General features: G+C 35.7%; 2 protein-coding genes across 5 annotated transcripts in view; one reads left to right on the top strand and one right to left on the bottom strand.

The window, feature by feature from the left end:
• Positions 1–2,072: 2,072 nt before the first annotated feature.
• Wdr82 (WD repeat domain 82) lies at positions 2,073–4,391 on the bottom strand. The gene has a single exon (XM_074085598.1). The coding sequence runs from the start codon at positions 4,196–4,198 to the stop codon at positions 3,248–3,250; it is 951 nt and encodes a 316-aa protein (XP_073941699.1). The 5' UTR covers positions 4,199–4,391; the 3' UTR covers positions 2,073–3,247.
• A 157-nt stretch (positions 4,392–4,548) lies between these two features.
• LOC141426579 (uncharacterized) overlaps positions 4,549–26,359 on the top strand; it is a 44,357-nt gene continuing 22,546 nt past the window's right edge. Inside the window, exons 1-9 of one of the 4 annotated variants that reach the window (XM_074085587.1) lie at positions 4,549–4,830; positions 12,200–12,409; positions 13,002–13,297; positions 13,413–13,534; positions 13,769–13,897; positions 16,607–22,586; positions 22,881–23,055; positions 25,460–25,547; positions 25,970–26,265. In XM_074085587.1, coding sequence (XP_073941688.1) covers positions 12,273–12,409; positions 13,002–13,297; positions 13,413–13,534; positions 13,769–13,897; positions 16,607–22,586; positions 22,881–23,055; positions 25,460–25,547; positions 25,970–26,265 — 7,223 coding nt within the window. In that variant the 5' untranslated portion in view covers positions 4,549–4,830; positions 12,200–12,272. The remainder of the gene's footprint in view (positions 4,831–12,199; positions 12,410–13,001; positions 13,298–13,412; positions 13,535–13,768; positions 13,898–16,606; positions 22,587–22,880; positions 23,056–25,459; positions 25,548–25,969; positions 26,266–26,359) is intronic. The other 3 variants (XM_074085589.1, XM_074085590.1, XM_074085588.1) reach the window with 3 other exon arrangements.

Below are 26,359 nucleotides of genomic sequence, written 5' to 3' on the forward strand. Positions count from 1 at the left end.
CCTCGACGTTTCAACCACACTACAGTGGCCGTGGTCACGAGTAGACTGAAGTGTAAGGTGTCAAGTCTGCCTAGCAGCGCGATTCCTTTGAACTATCCTCACTCAAAAAGTACTGGCACTCGTATCTCGAACTACCCGCACTTGGTCATTCTTATTTGTCACACCATCACACCGACACACAACACTAACAACGTCCGATCGTCCCTCCGAACATTCATCCCGACCCTGACACTTGCTTATAACAGGATTCCATCAAGACGAAAGCTTATATCCATAGTCCCAGTTGAAATTTTTGTGCTTTTTTTTATTTCAACCGCTTTACGTACTATTCTTGAGTAGAAATTACGTTCCATGGAGAGGATTTTGGGATTGTGAAGCTCAATCTAGTGGTAGGTCCTGACTTTAATAAATGTTCGGTTATGGCTGACTTATTCACTTGGCGATTTTTAACAGCTGCATCTTTTCGTCTGTCCGATATAGAAACTACCAAAACTACAATCAACCTTATAAACACCTCACATCTCTAATATGCCTCGTGACTTTGGCAACCCAAAGATGTCGTTCCCTTCCAAACACCTGGTGTTAATAAGGTTGATTGTAGTTGTGGTACTTCCTACCTATATAGGACAGACGAAAAGAACAATAGCTGAGAGAGTCAAGGATCATATTGCAGCTGTTAAAAATCGCCAAGTGAATAAGTCAGCCATAGCCGAACATTTATTAGAGTCAGGACCAAACCACTGGATTGAGCTTCACAATCCCAAAATCCTCTCCAAGCAATGTCATTTGTACTCAAGAATGGTACGTGAAGCGGTTGAAATCAAAAAGTACAAAAATTTTAACAGGGATGATGGATATAAAGCTTTCGTCTTCATAGAATCTTGTTATAAATAAGTGTCGGCATCATGATGACTGTTCGGAGGGTCGATCGGACGTTGTTAGTCTTGTGTGTCGGTGTGATGGGGTAATAAATAAGAATGACCAAGTGCGGGTAGTTCGAGATACGAGTGCCGGTACTTTTTGTGATCAAGTGCGGGTAGTTCGAAGGGATCGCGCTGCTAGGCAGACTTGACACCCTACACTTCAGTCTACTCGTGACCACGGCCACTGTAATGTGGTTGAAACGTCGAGGTAAATAAACTCGTGTGTTTTAGCGTTATTAGTCCCGTTTGTGGTATTTTGACTATGATTTAGACGAAATTCGGTATACAGATACTTTTGAGTCCCGGACGTAGGATAGTTTTTATTCCGGGAAATTGCATAGTTCCCGCGGGGTACCGATGAACCAATTTAAATACTTTTTAAAAGCAAACTTCACATATAATCGTAATTTCCATAAGATAAAAACACAATTTCGTCATTGCCGTTCGCATATACTCATTACCATTAACACAAAACAAATGGCAATGACGACGATGGTTATGATGAACATGATTTCATATATATTTTTTAACTGAATACTAATCCTGAAAGAGCACCGCCAGCGATTTTTATTGTATTGTTCATAAAATACACCGGCCTAAATAGTTAAAAAATATGTAATATTGGTATTTTCCTTGTTTTCTTTGTTGTTGGTAATGATGCAAAAGTGTGACAAAGCGTCCACAAGCAAATGTAAATCCAAAATTTGATAATTCTGCGTGGGAAAAGTAGACATGCGCTCTGCCCCTATTAGCAACAGATCTTGAGGAAAGAATGCGCTGCCTCTCGATCGCGGTAGGTAGTAGGAACATTAGATAAATTTAACTTTGACGATGCTGCAACGGTGATGACGAATTTCCGTAACAAATTTCTTTTATTCATTATTGTTATGTTTCACCAAATCAAATTATTTTATAATTTATTTTGTTATTCTAGATCATGTGTACTTTAGAAATATGAAAAGAAACACGGAAACTACGCAGTGAATTTTTAGTAAATGAGTCAGGAAGTTTACTTTTTTTTGTAATTGGCGATGACGTTTGGTGCGTGTCTTTTGTAATAATTAATTAAATGTTTGTCATAAGACTATTTATAATACATGCAACATAGGTAAAAACATGTGAGAAACGTCATGCAAAGTGAAAAAAGAATGCAGCCGTGATATTGAATTTATTATTAGCATATATTCGCCATTATTGAATTTTCGTGGATTGGACCACAAAAGGCCTAATGAGGGCTATCGTTTTTTGTCTCACTAGATGGCGCACTGTTGCGTGAGGTTTTTAAGTATGGCTTTCAAAGTCTGTTATTACGGGCGTGAAAACAAAGTTTAGATTAAAATCATATTTAATACACCTTAAAACCGTACCATAAAAATAACGAGCATGCCACAGCGTTGTGTAGTCCCCGTTTTGTTCGGAAAAAAGGGAGGACAAAGGTTTCCGAAAGACAAAACTGTCTCAAAACACAGACATTCATTGCCCCGGAACGCATATTCGCCATAATTAATTTCAGATATTGCAAAATATTCACAAAATTATTCTAATTATAAATAAACCCGCGTAGCTCACCCAAGAACTATGAGATTTGACATTTCGGAGACCTCACGCTACACTAGCGCCTCTAGTGGCGATTTCATACGCGATAGCCCTCATTTATATGGCTCAACTATTACCGGGTTACGTGTATTTTCGTGACCTATGAAATGGGCATTATATTGAAAATATGTATTAAGTTTGTTAGTACACACATAATGATTACATCATTTCTAGCATTATATGTCATTTCAAATGCTAGGACTATAGACTCTGCACAATAATTAATCCCTCCCTTATAACACAACTATTAATTCTTCTTGGGAATAACAAACAATATCATTTTGTCATACATCTTTTGTACTATCCAATATTAACATGCACATTTGAAACAATTGTCAACATCCCTACAATTATGGATGAATAAAATTACAGGCTTGTGTTGAAATTATATTTATATAAAAGAGAAAATTAGGTGTTTTCAATTCAGTTTATCATTTCACTAGGTAGCCAGGTAAAGTATATAACTTACAATATTATAATAAAAATACAAATTATGTTTACATGGAATGAAAACTAAATGCATGTACTGAGTTATTGTACAAATACAAAATTTCACTTCTTTTTTCACATAGTACAGTACAGTTGTCTTTGAAACAATGAAGTAATGCATATAGCTTATACCTACTTACGAATTTGTTGTTAAAAATTCTTATGATAGACTATAATGTAAACTTGCTCAATGTCTTAAACTACATAGTAATATATAATTGACATGGATATACATCTATTCAAACATCATCAATAGTGGGCAGCCAGAATGCCATATTAGTACATGCTGATGCTAACATCATAAACTTAGGATTAAATTGAACACACTGTATAGGAGCTGGATGATCACCATTAAGGACGCAGACTTTGTATCCAGTATCTGCATTCCAGACATGAACCCTTCCATCAGTGGAGCCACTGAATATGTACTGTGAGTCAGGGCTAAAAGATGCCTCAATTGGTATACCTTTGTTATTAAGATGGCCTGTGAATGTTTGTAGTGGAGTACCATGGTATGCATCTACTAATCTAATTATTGACCCATTTGTGCTTATAAGCATTGTTTTCCCATCACGTGAGAATTTTAATCCTGTCCAATCACATTCTTTTTCTTGATTTAGTTTGAATGTTACAAAAGGGCCTTTGTCAAATGACCGTAGATCATATAGTTTAATACTTTCAGAGTTAACTCCAGCTGCAAATATTAAGCCTTCAGGGTCATATGCAGCTACAGGTCGCCCAGACAAATGCATTAATCCTTGGCAGTTTGGTGATCGGAGATCCCACAAGCGTAGTGTTTTGTCTAGAGATCCAGATAAAAATGTATCTTCCACTGGTGATAAACATAATGTCACAACCTTCTTTGTATGCCCTGGGAAGTATCTGATGTATTTATTGTCGTGGAGCGAGAGATACCTGATTGTATCGTCAACTTTAGTAGAACTGTGGATTGCAGTATTTTTAGCATGTGTGAAGTGTATTAGATCAACACCATATTTTTTACTGTTTACTGTTATCATCTGGGTGCCTTTTTCACAGTCGTATATAACTATCTGGTCATCTTCACTACACGATATTAAAGTCTCTCCACTTGGTGAAAAATCTATACTGTTTATTTTGTCTGTATTTTCCCTGAACACCTTGGCGACCTTAAAACTTCGAACCACTTGGTCAACTAATTTCATCATCATTTGGAATATCGTTTTCTAGCAAGAAATTGTTTTAACAGATAGTAATTAGTACGAATGCTTCTGTTGTATTTCTGTTTTGAGAAGTCAATACAATTTTAGTAGCATCTTTGCGAGCTGCACAGGCACACCATTTTTTTGATTGACACTTTTGTGAAAACCGTAGACAATACTACACAGAGTACATTACATAAATGGCAAAAGCCACAGAATTGCTTCATTTAACATTTAAGGAATCGTTTATTTACTATAAAGGTTAATTTCATGAAGAAAGTCAGAATAGCCAACAGTACAAATAATTTTGTCGTTTTTAGTCTATGAAACTTATTTTATCAATATGGCCGAAGGATGTATAGTTCAATCTCAATCCGGGCACTCAAGTAAAAAAAAAACATTTGGGAATCAAAATGGACGGTGTGTAATGGCGTTCGTAATTGTTACATAGTGGTGCAAGTATTACTGCAGTTTTAAGAGTTGAATCTCATTTAATACGTTAGAAAACTATTGCTGGCGTTGCTGATATAGTATTACAAAGTAGTTGACAATATTCGATAGGCATTTTAATTGATCCCCGTTTCTTAGAATATGGTATCCATTTTGTGATCACTGATCAACCTTGTTGTGTGGCGTTTTCGGTAAGTAATAGCTACGTTAACTATATTATTTTATCAAAATTGTTTGGTTTGGTTATTAATGATTGTCTAATGCTATACTATATTATAATGAGGACATAGGTTGCAAGATACTGACTGTTGTATGTACATCGTACTATATACGTATAAACTACAGCTTTCCTTACCTTTGTTACCTTTCTAATGCGCTCATTTCAAGAACTTTGTAAAATAATTTTATATATATATATATCAGAAGAAAACTGGAAATTAAGTTACTCAATTCGATGATAACGTTACACTAAATATTTTTATAAATTGTACATCTTTTTATTTGTGATACCCTTTTTTAATAAATAGTTAATTCATAACTGTAATAATTTGGAACTTGCAATTTGCACTGTTTTTTTATTTAGAGAAAATGTTGCTACCATTCATTACTACTTTCACACAAGTTTTTCTATTATAAGTTTCAGGTTACTTAATTTATCTTTTTGTGAAGTGTACTAATTGTAAAGTATACGTATTTTCTCATTGAGATGAAAAATGGGATTCATCACTTCATCAGCACAAAATATGCTATCTGCCTGAAGGAAAAAGTTATATCGCTCTATGTTAATCTTATTCATAAGCGTATAGCTTTTCCCCTTAGTCAAATAAGCTGAAGCCACTGTAGAAGAACTCAAGATCTTCCTTTGGACAAATCAAGATTGACTGTGGCAGTGCCTAGTTTTATTATTATTTAACCCCGTTATCTAACTCTCAGTTTAGGGGCAAATGATGGGGCAGTTTTGATAATCTGAATTGATAAAAAATGAAGTTGATTTACTCACTAACATTTCAAAAGATCTGATTCATACTTAACAAAGCTCTACTATAGTGATTTTTTAAATTATTATGAAATGAAAGAATTTATTTATTGTTGTAAATTAACAATATTTTTCCAAATTATATGAAGTCAAACTTCGTTGCCTACTTGTAAAAATCGATTTTAAAAATACTATGAAAAATTAATGAGAAAAGAAATATGTCAAGAAACCAATAGATTAAAAAAAATAGAAGACATGAAAAAGGTTTTATCATTTAAAAAAAGAATACTACTTATTTCTTCACCAAAGAATAATTTTATTTTGACAAATCACTTACTTCAATGAATTAACTAATTATGTGAAGCAACAAGTATTTTAGGTTGCCCCCAAACTGAGCGTTAGATAACGGACTTAAATTATTATATTTCTGGCTTAAATAAAATTTGCTTGACTTTATTTTAACACTTCATTGGTTAATATTGGTAAAAAAAAAACATGAAAAAATGATCTATGAGAAATTTAGTTAATAAATAGATCTTTAATAAATTGTAAATTCAAACTGCCTTAAAAATATATTATATTATATTGTTATTAAAAGGTTATTTTTGCAAGACTGGCAGTGCACCAACCCTGCCACTGGTGCTATACGTACCCATGAGCTGAAATGATCACTTTACTTCAGGTGAACCTCATGGTTAACATACATATAAAAAAAAATTGTTAATTCAAAATTGAATTGAAGTAGATGTTTCATAATGTTTTGTAACTTCACCTAAATTTAAGATATTATTTGTTTTATACCTTTTAGCAAATAAATACTTTGCCAGATAAAAGCTTTACGGAGATATATGTTTTATGATCTGTATGATATCAAAATGAAATTAAAAAAAAAAAAACTTTTTTGCTGACCAGGATATCTTAATACCTGGGTACTTTCAAAAGGCGAGTGTAGGCGAGCGTTGCCGGCCGCACTCCTAATAATACTGTAGGTGTTCATGGGCGGTGGTGATCCCTTACCATCAGGTGACCCGCCCGCTTGTTTTCCAGCTGTTTGATAAAAAAAATAGATCTGTAGTTTGTTAGTAATAATACATAAGTCTTATTTTTAAGGATATATACAATTTTTTTTTCTACTATTCTGTATTTTTCCAAGGTGTTATACCTGCCTGTTTTGTTTTTTTAGCATTAGAAAGAAGGTAAGCGATCTTGATGTCTTTTTATTGAAAAACACTTGAAAAAAAGTCACAGCAAATATGTAAGAATCAGCAAGGACATCATCATTTACATGCTTTTGGTAATGTAAGTAATAGTTGCTGTTTTTTTAAAAACGTTTTTCAATAAAAAGACTTGTCAAGATTGTTTACCCTTTTACTAATGCTAAAAAAAACTAAGTATAATAAAGGCTCTTCTGTTACTGCCAGCCTTGTTGGAGGATTCTAGGTACCTTAATTTTTAAACTAGCATTTGTTATCTATAGATGGAATCATGTTTCTAGTGTTTCCGGAATAATCCCTCTGAATAATAACTTCAGGATGTGACACACTGGAAAATTTGGAAGAGTTTAAACCCTAAACATCTTAGTCAAATGTATTATTTTTTTTGTTTGTATACTATACTATACTGTACTGAGCACCAAAAAATCCCGCCCTCAAATGTATGCAGTAATAAGTAAGTAATTTTTTATGTAGTGGGAAAAATTTTGTGCCACTGAGTATATATACTACTGGCATCTATGCTTCTTTGGAGGATTAAAAAAAAAAACATAAAAGAGACTGACAAGGTTTAGACCAAACACTGCCCAGAAATGAAAATACCTCTAGCAAGTTCCTTGTTTTACTTTCTATTTGAAATAATATATTTTTTGCGAAATTGTTGATTAATAGTATAATTATTTAAATGACGATTATTACTCTACTGTTAGTACTTTTAAGGGCTGTTTCACCATCCATTGATTAGCGTTAACCGACGGTTAAATGTGATGCCGTCTCCGTCTATTCAAGCAAAATAAATAGAGATGGCATCACGTGTAACCGTCAGTTAACACTAATCAATGGATGGTGAAACAGCCCCTTAATGTAACAAATAGAATATGATTTAGTTCCCATCAAAAAATATTTTTCATAACCCTTGGGATAGGCCTTTAATCGCTTTAGTATACAGACTAGTGTTATCCTAAGGAGCATAATGCACTGTGTGTTTAGTCTTCATGAACCAACTACAAAAAAAACAAACATATATTTCTATAAGTTTAAGCCCAGTGCCTTAGCCTGAGCCAGCAGGAGTGATAGAAGATCCTTAGAAAGTATGGAGGTATGGTAGCAACTACAGGTCTACTCCCTGGCTCATACTGAAGCATTGACTTTAAACTGATAAAAAAATATTTTCATGGTTTGTTTATTAGTTAATTTTTTTGTTATATATTTTTTCTCGCTTTATAGTGTAACTAATTTAAATTACAATAGCTTAATAGAAAATGCTCATCACCCTTTACAAAATATTTCTTTTTCCAATGCAGACATTGATTTTGGAGGAGCCCTGGTGCTTCACCATCTGTTCCACTTTACCAAATGCATTGTGACAAGTCTAAATTGCTTAGCAACCATGTTAGAGTAATTGAATATAACCTGTGAAATAGTTGTTATTGAATAGTTACAGTGGCCATTTGTGGGCTTCCTCATCAATTCCACTTCACTAATAATGGTGATTCCCAAGAGCAAATGCACGAGGTACTACTAAATATACCTACCCACATGACTATGAATGTACAATATTCTAAGTCCTCAATTTCTCTGAGTTCCACTCATTAGATCCTGACTGGGTTACAGTGGGACCTAATTGGGGGTACATACTTCATGCCATTGAAGAAAAAAATAAATAAATTGGTTCTTTAATGAAGGAGTTCTTAGGTAACACAAAAAAACCGAATTGATTTTTTGTTGTTGAGTTGAGTTGAGAGTTCTATCAGAATACATTTTTAAGTTTCATTCAATTTTTATGGAATAATTTAGAAAAACTAAGAAAAATGCAACATTCCCAGCTCAGCAGGTATAAACGCTCTTAACAAAAATATCACACATTTAACTAAAACAGGGGTCAAATTCTTCCTACTGTTCCATGTATCACTTCTTACATCGTTATTTCGGATGCACTGTATAAATAAAATAAAATATCCATAACCAGTCTGAGCTAAGGCAGACAGAATAGTTTTTTATGTTCAGAAACACATTTTTTAACGATTTATTGAATCAGGCGTTACTTTGCAGAGGTCCATATCAATGAACTTAAAGAATTTCTTTGCTCACCCGCAACCTTATGATAGCTAAGTTTATGCAAGATACGCGTGTTCATACAGTTCCTCCACCTCCACACTGTAAGAACACACAAAGCACCCAAACCCATCTATTACCACCACCACAATACACTGACGCGTTTCGAACTCACCCAGTGCTCATGTTCAGAGCACCACAACCGTACACCATACTACCAGATGTCAGATATAAACCACATCAAACTTTTTAATTTGTCACTGTTACTACTTAAAGTACCCACCTATATTTTTTCTTAAACAAAACTACCCACAACCAACATATTAATAAATTTTAATAATAGTTAGGATTAAAATACGCCTTTACAGTAAATAAATAAAAATTCAAGGTAGTTTTATAGTTATGACGGTTGTGTTGCTCTGAAAATGAGCTCTGGTTGAGTTCGAAACGCGTTAGTGTTTGTGGTGGTGGTGATAGATGGGTTTGTGTGATTTGTCTGTTCTTTCTTCCAGTGTGGAGGTGGAGGAACTGTATGAACACGCATATCTATATCTATACTAATATTATAAAGAGGAAAGATTTGGATGTTTGTTGCGAATTAACTCAAAAAGTACTAGACCTATTTTAAACTTTATGTGCCTTAGGCAAAAATAATAGGATTCCGTACTAAAACTACAGCAATGTAACTCAGTGTCAAAAAAGTTGCCATGAAACATCTTTCATCGCATGTGCTGTGGAAACTATTGATGATGATAGTACAAAAAAATGTTTTACAATATTAAAGAATATATTAATATCTACAAAAAAACTTCGCGATACCATATGTCCAACTATTGTAGTTATAATTTATTGAATCAGGCGTTACTTTGCGGAGGTCCATATCAATGAACTAAAAGAATTTCCTTGCTCACCCGCGACCTTACGATAGCTAATCTTATGCAAAATATGCGTGTTCATGCAGTTCCTCCACCTCCACACTGTAAGAACACACACAAATCACACAAACCCATCTATCACCACCACCACACTACACTGACGCGTTTCGAACTCGCATTTTGCCAAAAAATAACATCAAACTTAAAAAGAAACAGTAACAAAAGTCAACAACAATAATAACAGAAATTAACAATAACAAAATACAATGCAAAGAAAATACAACGGAAACTCAACTCGTATACAAGGCAGACGCACTCTTACTGACAGTGATACTGACAGACAAGCACTGGCCATAAGAGGCACAAGATGGCTGCGTCCGCGTGTACAAAATCTTGCAAGTTTAGTTTAAAATTTTAAAATATCTTGTTCATTGTTATTGAAGAGCAAAATGGATTTCGAAAGAATAAGTCAATAAATAAAGCTATTTTCGATCTAATGCAAGTCGCTCTAACTCAGATGAATAAAAAAGTTCCAGTTTCAGCTCTGTGTATGGACATGACAAAAGCTTTCGATTTTGTCGATCATAACATTCTACTCAGCAAACTATATGCATACGGTGTGCGAGGTAATGCATATAATTTAATCAAATCTTACTTAAGTAACCGTAAACAGATAACCCAGATATCAAAATTATGTATTAAATCGAAAACTGAGAAAATTTACTCGACAGCTTTTAGAGAAATACGTTACGATGTACCACAGGGCAGCGTCCTGGGTCCTTTGATATTCCTCATTTACATCAATGATCTACCAAAGGTTATTGATCAACCTGTAGTTCCATTTGCTGACGACTGTACAGTGTTATTTACTGGTAAACGTTTAACAGATTGTGAAGTAAATATCAACAGGACATTAATTACAATAATTGAATGGCTGACAAATAATAATCTTAATATTAACATTAGTAACACCCACCAGTCATGTCTTTCAGACAGAGGCGGAATGAATCGTTTAATTTAAATATAGCATATAAGGGACAAACAATCTGTGAAACTTTGTTTTTGCTTTTAATAAACCATTTTGATTTTAATTTTTTGATTTTGATTTGAAACTGACATGACAAAATTTTTAGGCTTAAATGTAGATAATAAGTTAGCATGGAATAATCAAATTGAAATCGTATGTAAGATACTAAATAAATATTCATATGCATTGTATAATCTCAGGAAAGTAAGTAGTAAATGTTTCAACAGTTCTAACTGCGTATCATGCCTATGTAACATCGACATAATATTTTTATAAGGTACTTTTTAGGTATTTTTTATAAGGTACGGCATTATATTTTGGGGAAACGCTACGAGGTGGGCCATGGCTTTCAAAGCGCAAAAAAATGTATCAGGTCATTGTGTTGTGTGGTTTGCGGAGAACCGATTCTTGCAAATCACACTTTAAAAATCTCAAAATATTAACACTGCCACGTCTGTACAACGAAATCTGTGTATTTGTGAGAACTAATATGGATTTATTTATGAATTATAATAGTGTACGCCTTCGACACAAACTTTGCCTCATGAAATCTAAAACAGCTTTACTTAAGAAGAGCGTGCTTGGAATGGCCCCCAAAATATATAACAAATTACCGAGGGCTTTGCATGATATTGACAACATATACGAATTTAAGAAAAAACTAAATATTTTTTTGGCCGAAAAGGCGTACTACTCCATCAGGGAATTTTTAGAATATACTATATATATATATTTAATATGTATTAATTAAAAAAATAGTAAATAGGCTTAATATAAGGCAATATTTGTATGCCCTGGGGCACCACATAGTGATACTCAAAAAATAAATTTAAGACCAAATAAATGTTACCAATATTGGACAAATGAATAAATTATTATGATTATGATTATTAAGAATGAACCGCGGGAATTGTCTATAATGTTGTATCACGTCGCTACTCTGTTCCGTTTCACACATTTCGTCATTTAAAAAAATAAATATTTTTCTGTCGTAAGTATTCGATGGAGTCTATTTAATGGTCACTGATATTGCTATAAATTTTTAAAAAGTACACAAGTGTCACAGAACTCATCATAGGTGAAAAATGGTTCTCTATCGTTTGCCCGAATTTCATATGCCCGAATGTATCGTTTTCTAGAATTTTCATTTGCCATAAAGTAATTTATTTCTGAAATAGTAATTTCTTCAGAGTTGATATTAAACTAAACTAACCTAACCTGACCTACTGCATTCTATATGATGACATTTAGAAAAGTCCTGAAAACAGCCCGGTTCTATATAATTTATGGCAAACGTTGGTATGGCAAGTGAAATTCGGGCAAGTAAAGGTAAACGGTGAAAAACACATAGTTATCATAAGGTCGGGGGTGAGCAAAGAAATTATTTTAGTTCATTAGTTTCCTTTTTTTTTTCAGATTAAAATGGGCACATCAGATAATGATAGTACTCTTCAAAGTCAAATTATTTTAATTCACTCTTAAAAGAGTGATGGACTCATACAATTTATTTGGTGACGATGGAAGCGGTATGTTGGAAGGACTTACTGATCTTGGTGGAACAGACAGCTTTGCTGGTAGCTCAAATTCGGGGGTAACAGGAGAAAATAAGGATTCTGCAGAAAATAGGTAAGTGGGTTAAAATTCTTTTCATTGTCTTGCTTTTGTCCCCGATAAAATGGCACGTAGTTTTTTTTATATGGAACCTAGTGGCATTTTCTCTCTAAGGGGCTGTTTCACCATCCATTGATTAGTGTTAACTGAGTGTTAAATGTGATGCCGTCTCCGTCTATTCGAACAAAACAAAAAGAGACGGCATCACATTTAACCGTCAGTTAACACTAATCAATGGGTGGTGAAACAGCCCCTAAATAAATATTAGTTAACCAGAAAAAAACAAACATTGGCTCCACATTTTTTTTTATTTCTTAGAAGATAAATAATATCGTGACAGAGTGGTCAGAAACAATGCAACGAAAATAATTTTGACCCAAGTATTACTATGGATGAATTAGCTGTTTTGGTTTTACTGCAATGAAATGAACAACATATACATCAATTATTCGTTTAACACGTTCATGGACATAAGGCTATAGCTTTAGGTATCTGTTATAACAATTATTCTGGCTGGTTCTGTATCTAATCCATGATAGTATTAGAATTACTTGTGTTTCTTAAATGTTTCCTTAGTTTGTACTATAATAATTTAACATTTTCTTAGTTACAGGCAAACATATAGTCAAGGGAGTGTAGGTCAGGAGAGTTCAATTCAGAAACTGGCTTCATTTGGTGGAGGAAGTGGTGGGGGGCTCAGCAGCAGTGCACAGCCAGTGCCGAATCCTGGTGCAGCGCCTCCTGCTCCGGAGTACCATGACTATGGAGGTTATCCTCCGCGGCCGCGTATGCCGCAACCGCCTCACGCTTCGCTGCACCCCACGCACCATGTGCATCCGTCACATTCATACCCAGGTTACCACCCTGGGCCTGACCCTATCTATGGCATGCCTGAACATCCAGGTCTGATATACAAATCACCTGTTTAATTTTGATGTTATAATTATCAGCAAGGTTATTTATTAATTAGCATTCTTTGCAGAGATTTATATTATTTACTTATCATGTTTTTTTGTAGGAATCGGGGATATGGGAGTTTGGTCGAGTGCACCAGGCCCCAACAGATACGCGCCAATTACGCCAGCCTATAGACATTCCTATGAACATCAGCAAAAAATGCACCAGTACTCTCCACAGCAGGTAAATTACTAAGAAATAACTTCTGCGTCCTGATTTGGTTACTCATACAACTTTATAAGTATAACATGTAAGGTAAACGTACGAGTGCTCGACACGCTAATTCCAAATAGCCGACACCTTGCTGTCATCTCTATTGCTAAGGACATAAGATTAAAAATGCCAGCTATTGGGATAGCAACGAGCACTCACATTTACCTTAATTTACACTCACCTTTAATAAATATTTTTCGACAGGCTTCTACTATAGGAGGGATACAAGCCCAAAATGGCGCTTACTTAGCGAGACAACCCCATTTTTCACAATCTACATCACAACAAGTTTATGGACAACAGCAGGTGAAACATTCTTTCCATTTGAATTCTGTGAGTCAGAGCGTTTTTTTATTTGGTAAATTGTGCACTGGCGTCTTTTTCTGTCATGTATAAGCTTGATTCTTCTTTCACAAGTTTCACTCTTTATTGGCACATGACTGGCGTGGGTTTTAATACTTCCTTATTAGCTTGACTAACTTACATGTATGAATATAATTGTGATGTGAATAAAAATAAAATTAAGTCTACTTTTGTCACTTTCATAATAATGCAATTGATTACATAATAGGATTTTCTTGAAAAAAAAAATATATATATAACAGACTTCAAAAAACAGTATTTTATGCAACTGTTGTATAAGCGAGGTCTTAAAACGCGTGTTTGGCCTGGGTAGCGATATGAGCCGCATGCGAATATCGCTATGAAAGACGTCACGAGCGTTTTGAGACCAAATTATGCAACGTTGTATACAATACTTTTTCTACGACTACTTTTAAATCATCATAATTGTGGCGATCCATCAGAAAAGGGTCCTTATTGCAGTTTCTAGTTACGGAGATATTGACGTTTTTGTAAAATCCTTCGAAATTATCATTTTTTTGTTTTAAGCAAAAGGTAACATATACGGATAGACGTGTATTTGTAGCTTGGTTTCACTAGTGTATATTAAGTATTTCTATGTTAAAATTGGGTTCAAAGTTTAGTGAAAAAGGGTCCTTATGGCAGAGCAAATACAAGAATGATAAAGCTGTTGATAAAATAGTTTAATTTACTTGCAACTTTTGCTTATAAGTAAGTTTGTTATATAGATACACTTACAAAATGTGCCTTGGTATCTAATATCAAAACAAAAAATAAAAAACAAAAAACCCGACTTCCTTAAAATACTTACTAAAAAGAAGAAAACAAGTCTAGTGGGCTAAAACTTTGTTAAGTAGCTAACTTAAAGTTCAACAGTCAGTACCCATCAAGTATCAAAGAATTTTTGAGCGTCTCGATTTAAATGGGCCCCGACTGTTGAACTTTAAGTTAGCTACTTAACAAAGTTCTAGCCCACTAGACTTGGTTTCATCTTTTTAGTATTTTAAGGCAGTCGGGTTTTTTGTTTTTTATTATTATTATTAATTATTGTTTTATTTCACACTTTTCTGTGAAAATGGTATATTAAAACGATTATAACCTATTTATTTAGAATGGGCTAATTATTAGCTTTCATTTGATACCCCACTCGATAGGTTTGAATAAAAATCATTTTTGAAAACTTACAATTTGGCGCCAAAAATCCGCCATTTTGATTTTTCAAGAATTTCATGTAACCAGTGTCACTCGCGTCATTAAGACGAATCCAATGACGTATCATTTATCAAAATCGGTTCAGCCGGTGAGTAGTTACGAGAGGACATAGGACATACATACATACATACGCGTCAAACACAACCCCAACTTAGATAGTGAAACCGAAGTATTTATACGAGCTAGCAAATTTATTACAATTATCATAATCCTTCTTATGATACTTAATTGGAATTTGTAATTAATTTTTTTGGAATTATTATTATTATTATTTTTTGTAATTTGGAATTGGAATTTGGAATTTGAATATATATATATATATACACGTCGACTTAAGAACCTATTACACAAAAACAAGAATCACTAGCAAAGTTCTGTCGCCCAGTTATTAAATACACTAAAATTCACCCGCGGCTTCGCACGCGTAAACTATTCGATCTGGTAGTTACAATTGATATTCCGGGATTTTACAAAATTCCCGTGGGAAATCCCCAAAATTTATATCGTTATCTTCGTTTGAGGTGTTGTGTTAAAAACAACTATCCCGTGGGAATATTGGAATAAAAGTAGCCTATATGTTATTTGAGACATCCAGCTATCTACATACCAAATTTCATGACTTTTTTGCGGTTATTATTTCTTAGATTTTATCCCTATCCCGCGGGAATATTGGGATAAAAAGTAGCCTATGTGTTATTCCAGATGTCCAGCTATCTATGTACCAAATTTGAACTAAATCCGTCCAGCCATATTAGCGTGAAGAAGTAACAAGCATACACACACACACAAACTTTCGCATTTATAATTATAATATAAATTGAAAATACAAACTGAAATACAGATGCACAGAAAAACCAGAAAAATAAGACCATCACTGGGAATCGAACCCAGGTCCTCGGTATTCCGTACCGCGTGCTATACCGCTACACCACTGATGGTCAACGGTACCGACACGAATTTCCCCTATGCACCTCATACCTCAGCTTGTTTGTTTCTTATTTAGCCACTTAAGCAGTGACGCTAGCGACATCTATGCCGTAGCCCTCATCGAGAAACTTTTTTCGGCACCCCATTGGAACTAACCGCTCACCCGGACAAGAGATATCGTTACTAAGCAATCACCGCCACAGTGACACTGACAATCATTAAAATTATTGCCAGTGTAAGAAATTAGTTCCAATGAAACTCCGCAACATGGCGAATAGTCATATATTTCTGGTCAGGCTTACAAACGAACTTTTCCGACATAATACATTATTCATTACTTCTGTACAAAAACAGTGATTGTCCCGTTCTGGCGGTTCACTTTTATATTATAGATACTATGAAGTGCTTAAACTTTTGGTAGCTTATATTATAATTTGTGCAGAATCCCCAGTGCTATACTCCGATTAGCAAATCGCTGGTTTCTTGAAAACAAGTTACTGACGTGTGTACTAATATCAAGTCTTTTGTGTCATGTTACAGAATTACCCAAATTACACACAGATGCATCCTCCATCAGCATCTAGAATTAGTCAGCATCCTTCTTATCACCAGCAAATGGAAGTAAATCCTCATCAATATGGGCTACCTCTTAGTCAACAAAATCATGGAGCAGTACCGCAACATCAGCCTCATCAGAACATGTCCAGTCACTCAAGTGGGATAGCTCCAGGCATTCAAGGCCACCCGAATGTCCACCTTCACCACGGCGGAGCGCCGCCTCTGCATCACGTAGCGCGCCAACCCCCGGGACCAGCATCCTCCGCGGCTCCATCTCACCCTGTTCCATCACAAATGCCATATGTTTCTCCCCACCATTCCATATCTATGAATTACCAATCACATCAAGCTCAGCATCCTCTCGATGTTAATGTTACTAATCAGTACAATCCTCCCAAACCTCCTCCAGGCATGGAGTCAGGTGGCCCTCAATACAGACCTCCATTTCCTCAATTATCTCCTCAAATGTCACCAAGAGCACAAATGTCTCCACGTCAACAACAACAACCACAACTATCTCCACGTCCTGTAATGTCTCCAGTCAAAGGCCCGAGCGCGTCACCTCATAGCTCTAGAAACTTAGTTCATTCACCGAGTGCAACTGGGCCTCCTCCGTCATCGGCTTCTTTTACATCTCAGAATACTCTTCAAGCTCTAGAACAAATGGTTCTACCGGCTGGTTCAGAATACGCTTACCAACGAAACCCAGCTTCTCCAGCTGTTCCACATGTAGTTTCATCGCCTTCACAATGGAATCAGAATAAAATGCCGCAGCCTATAAATAACGTAGTGCCCCTCGAAAGCGGAGATCAACCCGTCAAATCTGGTGACTCGTTGGCAACACAGTCATCAATTCTAACGGAATTGTCGAAAAATGTACCTAAAAGTACCAGTAATATAGATAATAAAGATTTGGAAAAGAAAACTGTTCTTACTCAAAGTTCATCAGAAGGTGATAATTCGCCACATATATTTATGCCACCACTTAACGTGAGTAAAGAAAACACTACAATGAACACGTCAAACAGCGGACACAATCTACCTCCTAACGTTGTGAATCCGCCTTGTGTGTCTGAAACACCAGAGACACACGAAAAGCAGCCGCTTGTTCATCAGCCTACCGATAATAAAGCAGAACCTGTAATAATCGCAAAACAAGACGAAAAGGAAGACTCTATTCCTTGTTCATTCGATAAGGAACTAAAATTGGAAGCAAGTCCAAAACCAGTGGAAACTAACCTGAAGAAAAGTAATGAGCAAGTGACGAGTCAAAATTCCTCACTGCCATCACCTGTGACAGGTTCAAGTAATAAACCTGTTGAACATCAACAGATATCTTCACAGCCACCTAGTTTGACAAATGTCATGAGCCATCCTCCAAATTTGACTACTACCAATCAGTATGAAAATCTACCTCCGCTTAACATAAATAGATCGCAAGGTTTTCCAGCAAGCAATCTTCCAAATGTTTCTGGCAGTTTACAAAATATATTGCCACAAGGTATTTCACCTAATCTACCCACGAGCATTTCTACCAGCTTACAAAGTAATGCGTCCCATAATATTCCTACCAACTATCAAAGTAGGCCTACAGCGCTACCTGGGCCACCAACATCATCCAATGCACAAAGCAGTGCCACTCCAAACCATTCAATGCAACATGTTAGTTTGGCATCGAATACAATGTCACCTAGCTTGCCATCCCATAACACGCCGGTTAATTTGCCTTGTATGCCACCTGCTCATCCAAATATAACAGGAAACGTACAACTGAACCTGCAAGGTGCTCCCAATAATATTACTAACGTTCCATCAAACGCATCACCGAATATTACCAATGTTCAAGTAGGTTTACCAATGGGAGTCCAAAATATGCTTCCAAGTATGAGTCAGAACCTAGGACCAAATATGCAACAACCTAATCAACCCAACATGATGGCCAGCATGCCTCATGGTGTTAATCCAAATATGATGTTGCTGGGAGGTAACCCTATGCCTCCTCACAATTTACCTGGAATGTACCCATCTAGCCACCACCAAGAACGTACTTCACTACAGCAACAAATCCAGGAAATATATTGCTTACCGCCTTCAACTGAAAATCAAGAAAAAGTGAGATGCCTTCAGGAAAGATTAGCTTTCTTGCAACAACACGAGACAAACGACAAATGCAACGGTGGCCCAAATTGTGCTGTACAAAATCCCGTATACGGATCGAAAATGGTCGAAAGCCCACAAGTCACTAGCACAACTGGTCGAGGAAGGGGTAAAGGACCGCCCAAACCAAGAAAACCCAGAGCAAAGAAGGAAAAAATAGTTACTCAACCCCTAGATCAATTGCCAGTGTCTGAAGACTGCGTAACAGCTGGTACTGGTCTAAAAAACAATTCTGAATTGGATATTGATTTAAATGAAGATGTTACGAATTTAGATAGCGGTGCAATTTCAATCGATGATACTAACGGTGCAAAAGTAAAGAAGCAGAGAGGTCCACGTAAAAATAAAGAAAGGAAACCGCGAGCACCTAAAGAGCCAAAACCTGAAGTGGGTGAAAAACCTCCAAAAGAGCGCAAAAAACGGCAACCTAAGGATCCTAATGCTCCCAAAAGACGCAGAAATGCTAAAAAAGATGGTTCAGAAATTCTGGCTGATACAACTACTAATTATGAATTATTGGACAAAGACCCTAATGATAGTAAATCGATGGACGCGTCAATGAACCAAAGTTTTATTAGCGTTGAATCTCTTCAAACTCCACAGGTATTACCTGATTTATCAAATGTTGACGATAGTAATGTCACTGACTTTGACGATATACCAGTCTCAAAAATTGCTATTAAAGACTTACTTGAAGAAGCTGAAGCGAAACGAGATTTAGCTGACAAAGATGACGATCCAGATGCATTTAATCCGAAAAAGAGGTCAAGTAAGAAACGTCCTTCCGCTGGTGGAAGTTGTAAAAAGATTGCCCTTAAGAGAACTCCTGGAGGAAGAAGGAAGAAAAGAGGTGGATTGATACCCGATTCTGATGGTGAGCCTGACGATTTAATATCAACACCTCCTCCGTCCCCACCCCCTGAAGGCGATGATAGCTTAAAACGCAGATCTGCGAGAAACACACAACGGAAAAAATACACTGACGATGTGATGCTGCGTTTATCTGACGATGAATGCATACTGATGCCAAATCCCAAGCAAGATAAAGAATTTAAATCAGAAGAATTACACGCTGATACCAAAGACAGTAGCAGGCCAGACGGTACGCCTAAGCCGAACTTCATGTATGTAAATACAACGGAGGAAGACGCTATGATTGTTCAACATGTCCTTGCTTGTCGTATGGGAAAAAGGGAACTGAAAAATGAGCCGCCGCCGCCAGCGCCTTCGGTTGAATCTACGCTCAAAGTAGAACCTGGCGACAAAGAAATTACAATCAAAACTGAATTACCAGAAGGAAACGAAATAGACGAGACTAAGGAGAATCCAAAAGTTAAAGAACCTGATGCAACAGATTCTGATGAAACTAAAGTCAAAGAAGAAACTGTGTCTGAACCTGAAACAGTTCAAAATGATCCTAAACCGGAATTTCCAAAGCCAGAAACGGATAAACAAGTTATTGAAACAAAGAATGGGAAACCCATAATGGTTGATGTTGAAGAATACTTTGTTAAATATAGAAATTTCTCTTACTTACATTGTGAATGGAAAACAGAAGAAGAATTATATAAAGGTGACAAACGAATATTTTCTAAAATAAAACGATTCAAGCAAAAACAAGCTCAGCAATTGAACATATTTGAGCTTCTTGACGAAGAACCTTTTAACCCTGATTATGTTGAAGTTGAAAGGATTTTAGATATGACTGAGAGTCATGATCCTGGAAATAATACAGTCATGAAACATTATTTAGTAAAGTGGAAAAGTTTACAGTATGAAGATAGCACATGGGAATTGGAAGAAGATGTCGATGTCGATAAAATTAAGCAATATAAAATTTTCAGTGAAATTCCTCCTAAAGAAAAATGGAAGTTTAAAAAGAGGCCATCTGCTGATAATTGGGTCCAATTAAAAGAGTCTCCTCTATATAAAGGAGGTAATACTTTAAGAAATTACCAACTTGAAGGGCTCAATTGGTTATTATTTTCATGGCACAATAATCGTAATTGCATTTTGGCGGATGAAATGGGACTGGGAAAAACCATTCAGAGTTTAACATTCGTCAATTCCGTTTGGGAATACGGAATAAGAGGCCCTTTTTTGATTATTGCTCCATTATCTACCATTCCAAATTGGCAAAGAGAATTTGAAGGCTGGACGGATATGAATGTTGTCGTTTATCACGGATCTCAACATAGCAAGAGTATGTTACAAGAGTATGAATATTACTTTAAAAATGAGAAAGGTGAACCAATAACGGAAATAACAAAGTTCAATGTTTTAATCACCACATTTGAAATAATAGTTACAGATTTTCAAGAACTAAAAAACTTTAATTGGAGGATTTGTGTCATAGATGAAGCCCATAGATTAAAAAATAGAAACTGTAAACTATTGGAAGGGTTAAGACAACTTCATTTAGAACACAGAGTTCTATTGTCGGGTACTCCATTGCAGAATAACGTTAATGAATTATTTTCTCTTCTGAATTTCTTAGAACCCTCGCAATTTGCTAGTAATGATGCGTTTTTGAACGAATTTGGACAACTGAAAACTGAATCAGAAGTATTAAAGCTACAAGCTCTTTTAAAGCCTATGATGCTACGAAGACTAAAAGAAGATGTTGAAAAAACACTTGCACCTAAAGAGGAGACGATTATCGAAGTAGAATTAACCAATATACAAAAAAAATACTACCGAGCTATTTTAGAGAGAAATTTCAGTTTCTTACAAAAAGGTACCGCTTCTGCGGCGAATATTCCAAATTTAATGAATACCATGATGGAACTTAGAAAATGCTGTATTCATCCATATTTATTGAATGGTGCCGAAGATCAAATACAATTTGACTATAAACAAACCTATGGAGAAGATGACGAAGCTTATTACAAAGCACTTATTCAGTCGTCAGGTAAAATGGTTTTGGTTGACAAATTGCTTCCAAAATTGAAAGCAGGCGGTCATCGTGTATTGATTTTCAGCCAAATGGTAAGATGTCTTAACATATTGGAAGATTACCTTGTTTTCAGACGTTATCCTTATGAGCGAATTGATGGAAGAATTCGAGGAAATTTGCGGCAAGAAGCCATTGATCGGTTTTCTAAGCCGGATTCGGATAGATTTGTATTTTTGCTGTGCACAAAAGCTGGAGGGCTTGGCATCAACTTGACAGCAGCTGATACTGTGATAATTTATGATAGTGATTGGAATCCACAAAATGATTTACAAGCTCAGGCTCGATGCCATCGAATTGGGCAACAAAAAATGGTAAAGATCTATAGATTGCTTTGCCGTAATACGTATGAGAGGGAGATGTTCGATAAAGCATCTATGAAGCTTGGATTGGATAGAGCCATTTTACAAAGTATGAACACAACCCAAGGAAAAGAAACAGGGTTAAAGCAACTATCCAAAAAGGAAATAGAGGATCTTCTTAAGAAAGGTGCTTATGGTGCAGTAATGGATGAAGACAATGCCGGAGATAAGTTCTGTGAAGAAGATATTGAAATGATTTTAGCGCGTAGAACTCAAGTCATTCAAATGGAATCTGAAAAGGGATCCACATTTTCTAAAGCCAGCTTTGCTGCTACTGATCAACGATCCGACATTGACATTAGGGACCCAGACTTCTGGAATAAATGGGCTAAAAAAGCCGAAATCGATACAACTGAGAAAAAGGAAGATGAAGATTTGATAGTAACAGAACCGAGAAAACGAACAGTCATCAAAAGATATGGACATGATGATGGACCAATGGAAATGTCGGATATGGAAGTGACGCCAGATTCCGACGAAGATGAAGAAGGTAAGTCTATACAAACTAATCAAAATACTACGTCCTGTATACAAGCTATTTGTCTTGCTTTTAATACTTAAAACATTTGTGGGGAAATTTATGTTTTAATTAAAAATCTCTATGAATAGTACCATTCGCCTAGACTTACCACGACGACATCGCGGTAATTTTAGCAATATCGTCGTGATTAAGATCCGTTTATGGTTTAACTAGAATTAAAAATCGAGAATGTTTAAAACATTACATTTCAATGATGATTTTTCACCAATTATCTCATCATTTTATTTTATTTTCATTTCAAAGGTATAAGTTTAAGAAGTAAAAGGAAGAAAGAAAAACTGGGCAGAAAGGGTAGAAGATATGCAAGTGATGATTACATACCTCGACATGAAGGTTTACCTGTTGATGAAGAGGTTAACTATGGATCATGGACAAGATCCGAATGTTTCAAGATAGAGAGAGGATTACTCACATTTGGGTAAGTCTTTTTTTATTAAACAAACATACACAAGAAAATTTTTAACAAAAAAGTAAGACCAACTCTAAAAAAAAATAAAAAAAAATAGCTAAAAATGCAACCGTCTACAAAAACCTTGGAAATATTTTTCTCGTAAGTATACTAGCTCGAAGTCGGTGCCTCAGCAGGCAGCAGGAGTGGAGCAATAGTCTTCTACCTCGCCTACATACTATGGGTTTCAATCCCTCCTGCTGGGTCGTGCTGAGCTGAGTGTATCTAAATCAATCTAATCAAGCAAAAATCCTTGGATAGTCATCTGTAGTTAATTATGTCAAGTCACAAGTGTCATAATATTAACAAAAATCATGATTCAAAAAATGGTAAAGGCAATGGTAATGGTACGGTTGCTTCCCTAGCTTATGTATCCACTTTTTCATACTAGTTGCATTGAAAAGTGGATTGAAAAGTGGAAGTGGAAAAGTGGAATTATGTTAGGGCACCAACTGTACTTACTAGAAAAATATTTTAAAGGTTTTTGTAGTTGGTTCCATTTTTTGTTATTTTTTTATTTATTTGGAGTTGGTTTTTTGCTAAAAAAATTCTTTATTTCTCACTTTTTAGTGATTCGTAGCCAAAGCACATCTCATAACGAAACCATTAACCCCAAACACGGCTTAGTTACGTTGTTTTATAACAGAGTTCCGATGCCTACCTTCCGGCTTCAGCATCAGATCAGTTCGGAAGAAACATGAAGCTTCTTCTTAGTCGCTTATCTAGGTGCTTATATGAATCATGATAATTTGTGACGTTGCGCGGTCAAAGGTACCTTGTGGTCCATATGGAGTTATGAGCATTCCAATTATCTGCAATTGTTAAGCTATCGGTATCAAAAAAGATCATTGTCGTAAGAATTACACTTACGAAGATATCATTTTTTGAAAAATGTATTGGAAAATGTGCAATATCAGGAAACAGACTATTTAAGTTTAGTTACCTCAAAAACCATGTTGCCGATTTATGTTACATAGTGGGCTACGAAATATGTTTAATTGGGCTGGGCTTCTGTCCATCAACAAATATAATACAAGTTCTATAATTGCAAATCAAAACTTGTATAAAGTCCAATTATTATTAACTAGCTACCCGCCCCGGCTTCGCACGGGCAAAGTAAAAAAAAAACGGCCAAGTGCGAGTCGGACTCTCGTACGAAAGGTTCCGTTCCGACATTAGCATAAAACGCCAAAAAAACCACTTTGGCTCTATGGGAGCCCACGTTAAATATTTGTTTTATTTGTATTTAATCATTTCTTTTTAAAGTACATTTATACAAATAATATTCTGTGAATATTTCAAGCAACTACCTGTCTCGTTTGTTGTATGGGAGCCCTTAAAAGTTAATTTTGTTCTGTTTTTAATATTTGTTGTTATAGCGGCAATAGATATACATCATCTGTGAAAGTTTCAACTGTCTAGCTATCACGATTCATGAGATACTGCCTAGTGACAGACAGACAGACGGACAGTGGAGTCTTAGTAATAGGGTCCCGTTTTTATTACCCTTTGGGCACAGAACTCTAAAATGGTCTCTAATCAAGGGCATTTCACACACATTTTTCAGCTCAATTTCCCAAAAACTACACCCGACACGCACGAAGCCGGGGCGCGTCAACGCAGAGTAAATGCATTTTTTGGTTAGATTGATATTTATAATTTCGTAATATCTTTTGAATGGAATGTCCGATTTCAATAATTCAAAAAGTAATCTACAAATAAATTAAGATTGGTTTTTGGAGTCTTTTTGTATTTTTTATTTCAACTCCAAATTTTGTTACTTTTACGGTCATACGGTTTTAATTTGATTGCTTAATAACGACATCTCTTGTCCGGTTGAGCGGTTAGTTCCAATGGAATGCTGAAAGTTTCTCAATGAGGGCTACAGCATAGATGTCGCTAGTGTCGTTGCTTAAGTGACTAAATAAGAAACAAACAAAAGATATGTGGTGCATAGGAGAAATTATATTCGTACCCCTGTCCAGTGGTGGTGTAGTGGTATAGCACGTGACACGGAATGCCGAGGACCTGGGTTCTATTCCCAGCGCTGGTCATTCTTTCTGGTTTTTTTGTGCATCTATGTTTCAGTTATGTTTTGTTTTCGATATGGGTTTTACGGGATGACCGTAAAAGTAACAAAATTTGGTGTTGAAATAAAAAATACAAAATGACTCCTAAAACCAATCTTAAAATAAGTTCAGCCGTTTTTAAGATATTAAACTTAGAATTGACAAAGTCGGGGGTTTTCCAATTTTTTGTTGGATAGGTAATATGAAGCCGGTTAAAAAACAGTAATGTAATGTACATTGACGATATATATAATTTTATTTTAACGTCTAAACTGAGAATACTTTATTTAAAATATCCTTCACAGGTGGGCCAGATGGGATGAGACTATTGACAAAAACCAGTTTAGAAAAGGTTGGACTCTTCCTGTTATTGAAGATTGCGCCCGCATAATTGTAAGTTTTATTTAATTACTACCTGTTGCCCTCGACTCAGTCTGTGGAGAATTCATTGATCGCTATCCCGCGGGAAGCATGAAATCTTTCGAGATGAAAACAATCCTATGTCCTTTCTAGGGTCTTAAACTATCTTCATACCAAATTTCATCTAAGTCGGTTCTGCAGTTTAAGTGTGAAGAGGTAACAAACAGACAGAGTTACGTTCGGATTTATTATTAGAAATCCATACTAATATTTTAATAAGGATAGATTCTGTCTCAACTCGACTACTAACTGATCAAAATGATGACTTGCCATGCTAATACCGAGAAAGTTTTAGACTTTCGCTGAGTTCAATTAGCACTTCTGACCACATTCTCATTAGGATCTTTGTTGTATATAAAATATCGATTCCTTATAAAATAGTTTTAATTTTTTAGGTGCTGTACTGCTTAAGACATTATAAAGGAGACGAGAAAATAAGGAATTTCATATGGGATTTAATTGAACCATGTGAAAATGGTGAAGTAACAATTTCTCGAAACCACAGTGGGCTACATAATCCTGTGCCACGAGGTAGAAATGCGAAAAAGAAAAATAGACCGAAGGATTTACCAAAACCTAATGACATTCCAAGGTGGGAAGATCCCAACCATTGGAGTTCAGTTGAAAAGTATGACTGTGAAGCATATCTAGAGTCAAGTTACAAGAAACACTTATTCAGACACGCAAATAAGTAAGTATCTTCCTTCAGTCTTCTTTATTCAGTGCCATTATATACTCAGCGGCACAAAATTTGACCCACTCTACATACAAAAGAGCCTATTCCT

This window comes from Choristoneura fumiferana, chromosome 3 (genome assembly GCF_025370935.1).
Source record: "Choristoneura fumiferana chromosome 3, NRCan_CFum_1, whole genome shotgun sequence".
Lineage (NCBI taxonomy): Eukaryota > Metazoa > Arthropoda > Insecta > Lepidoptera > Tortricidae > Choristoneura > Choristoneura fumiferana.

Excerpts from the sequence above, each read along its gene's own strand:
- Wdr82 (XM_074085598.1), bottom strand. The coding sequence starts at position 4,198 with ATGATGATGAAATTAGTTGACCAAGTGGTTCGAAGTTTTAAGGTCGCC.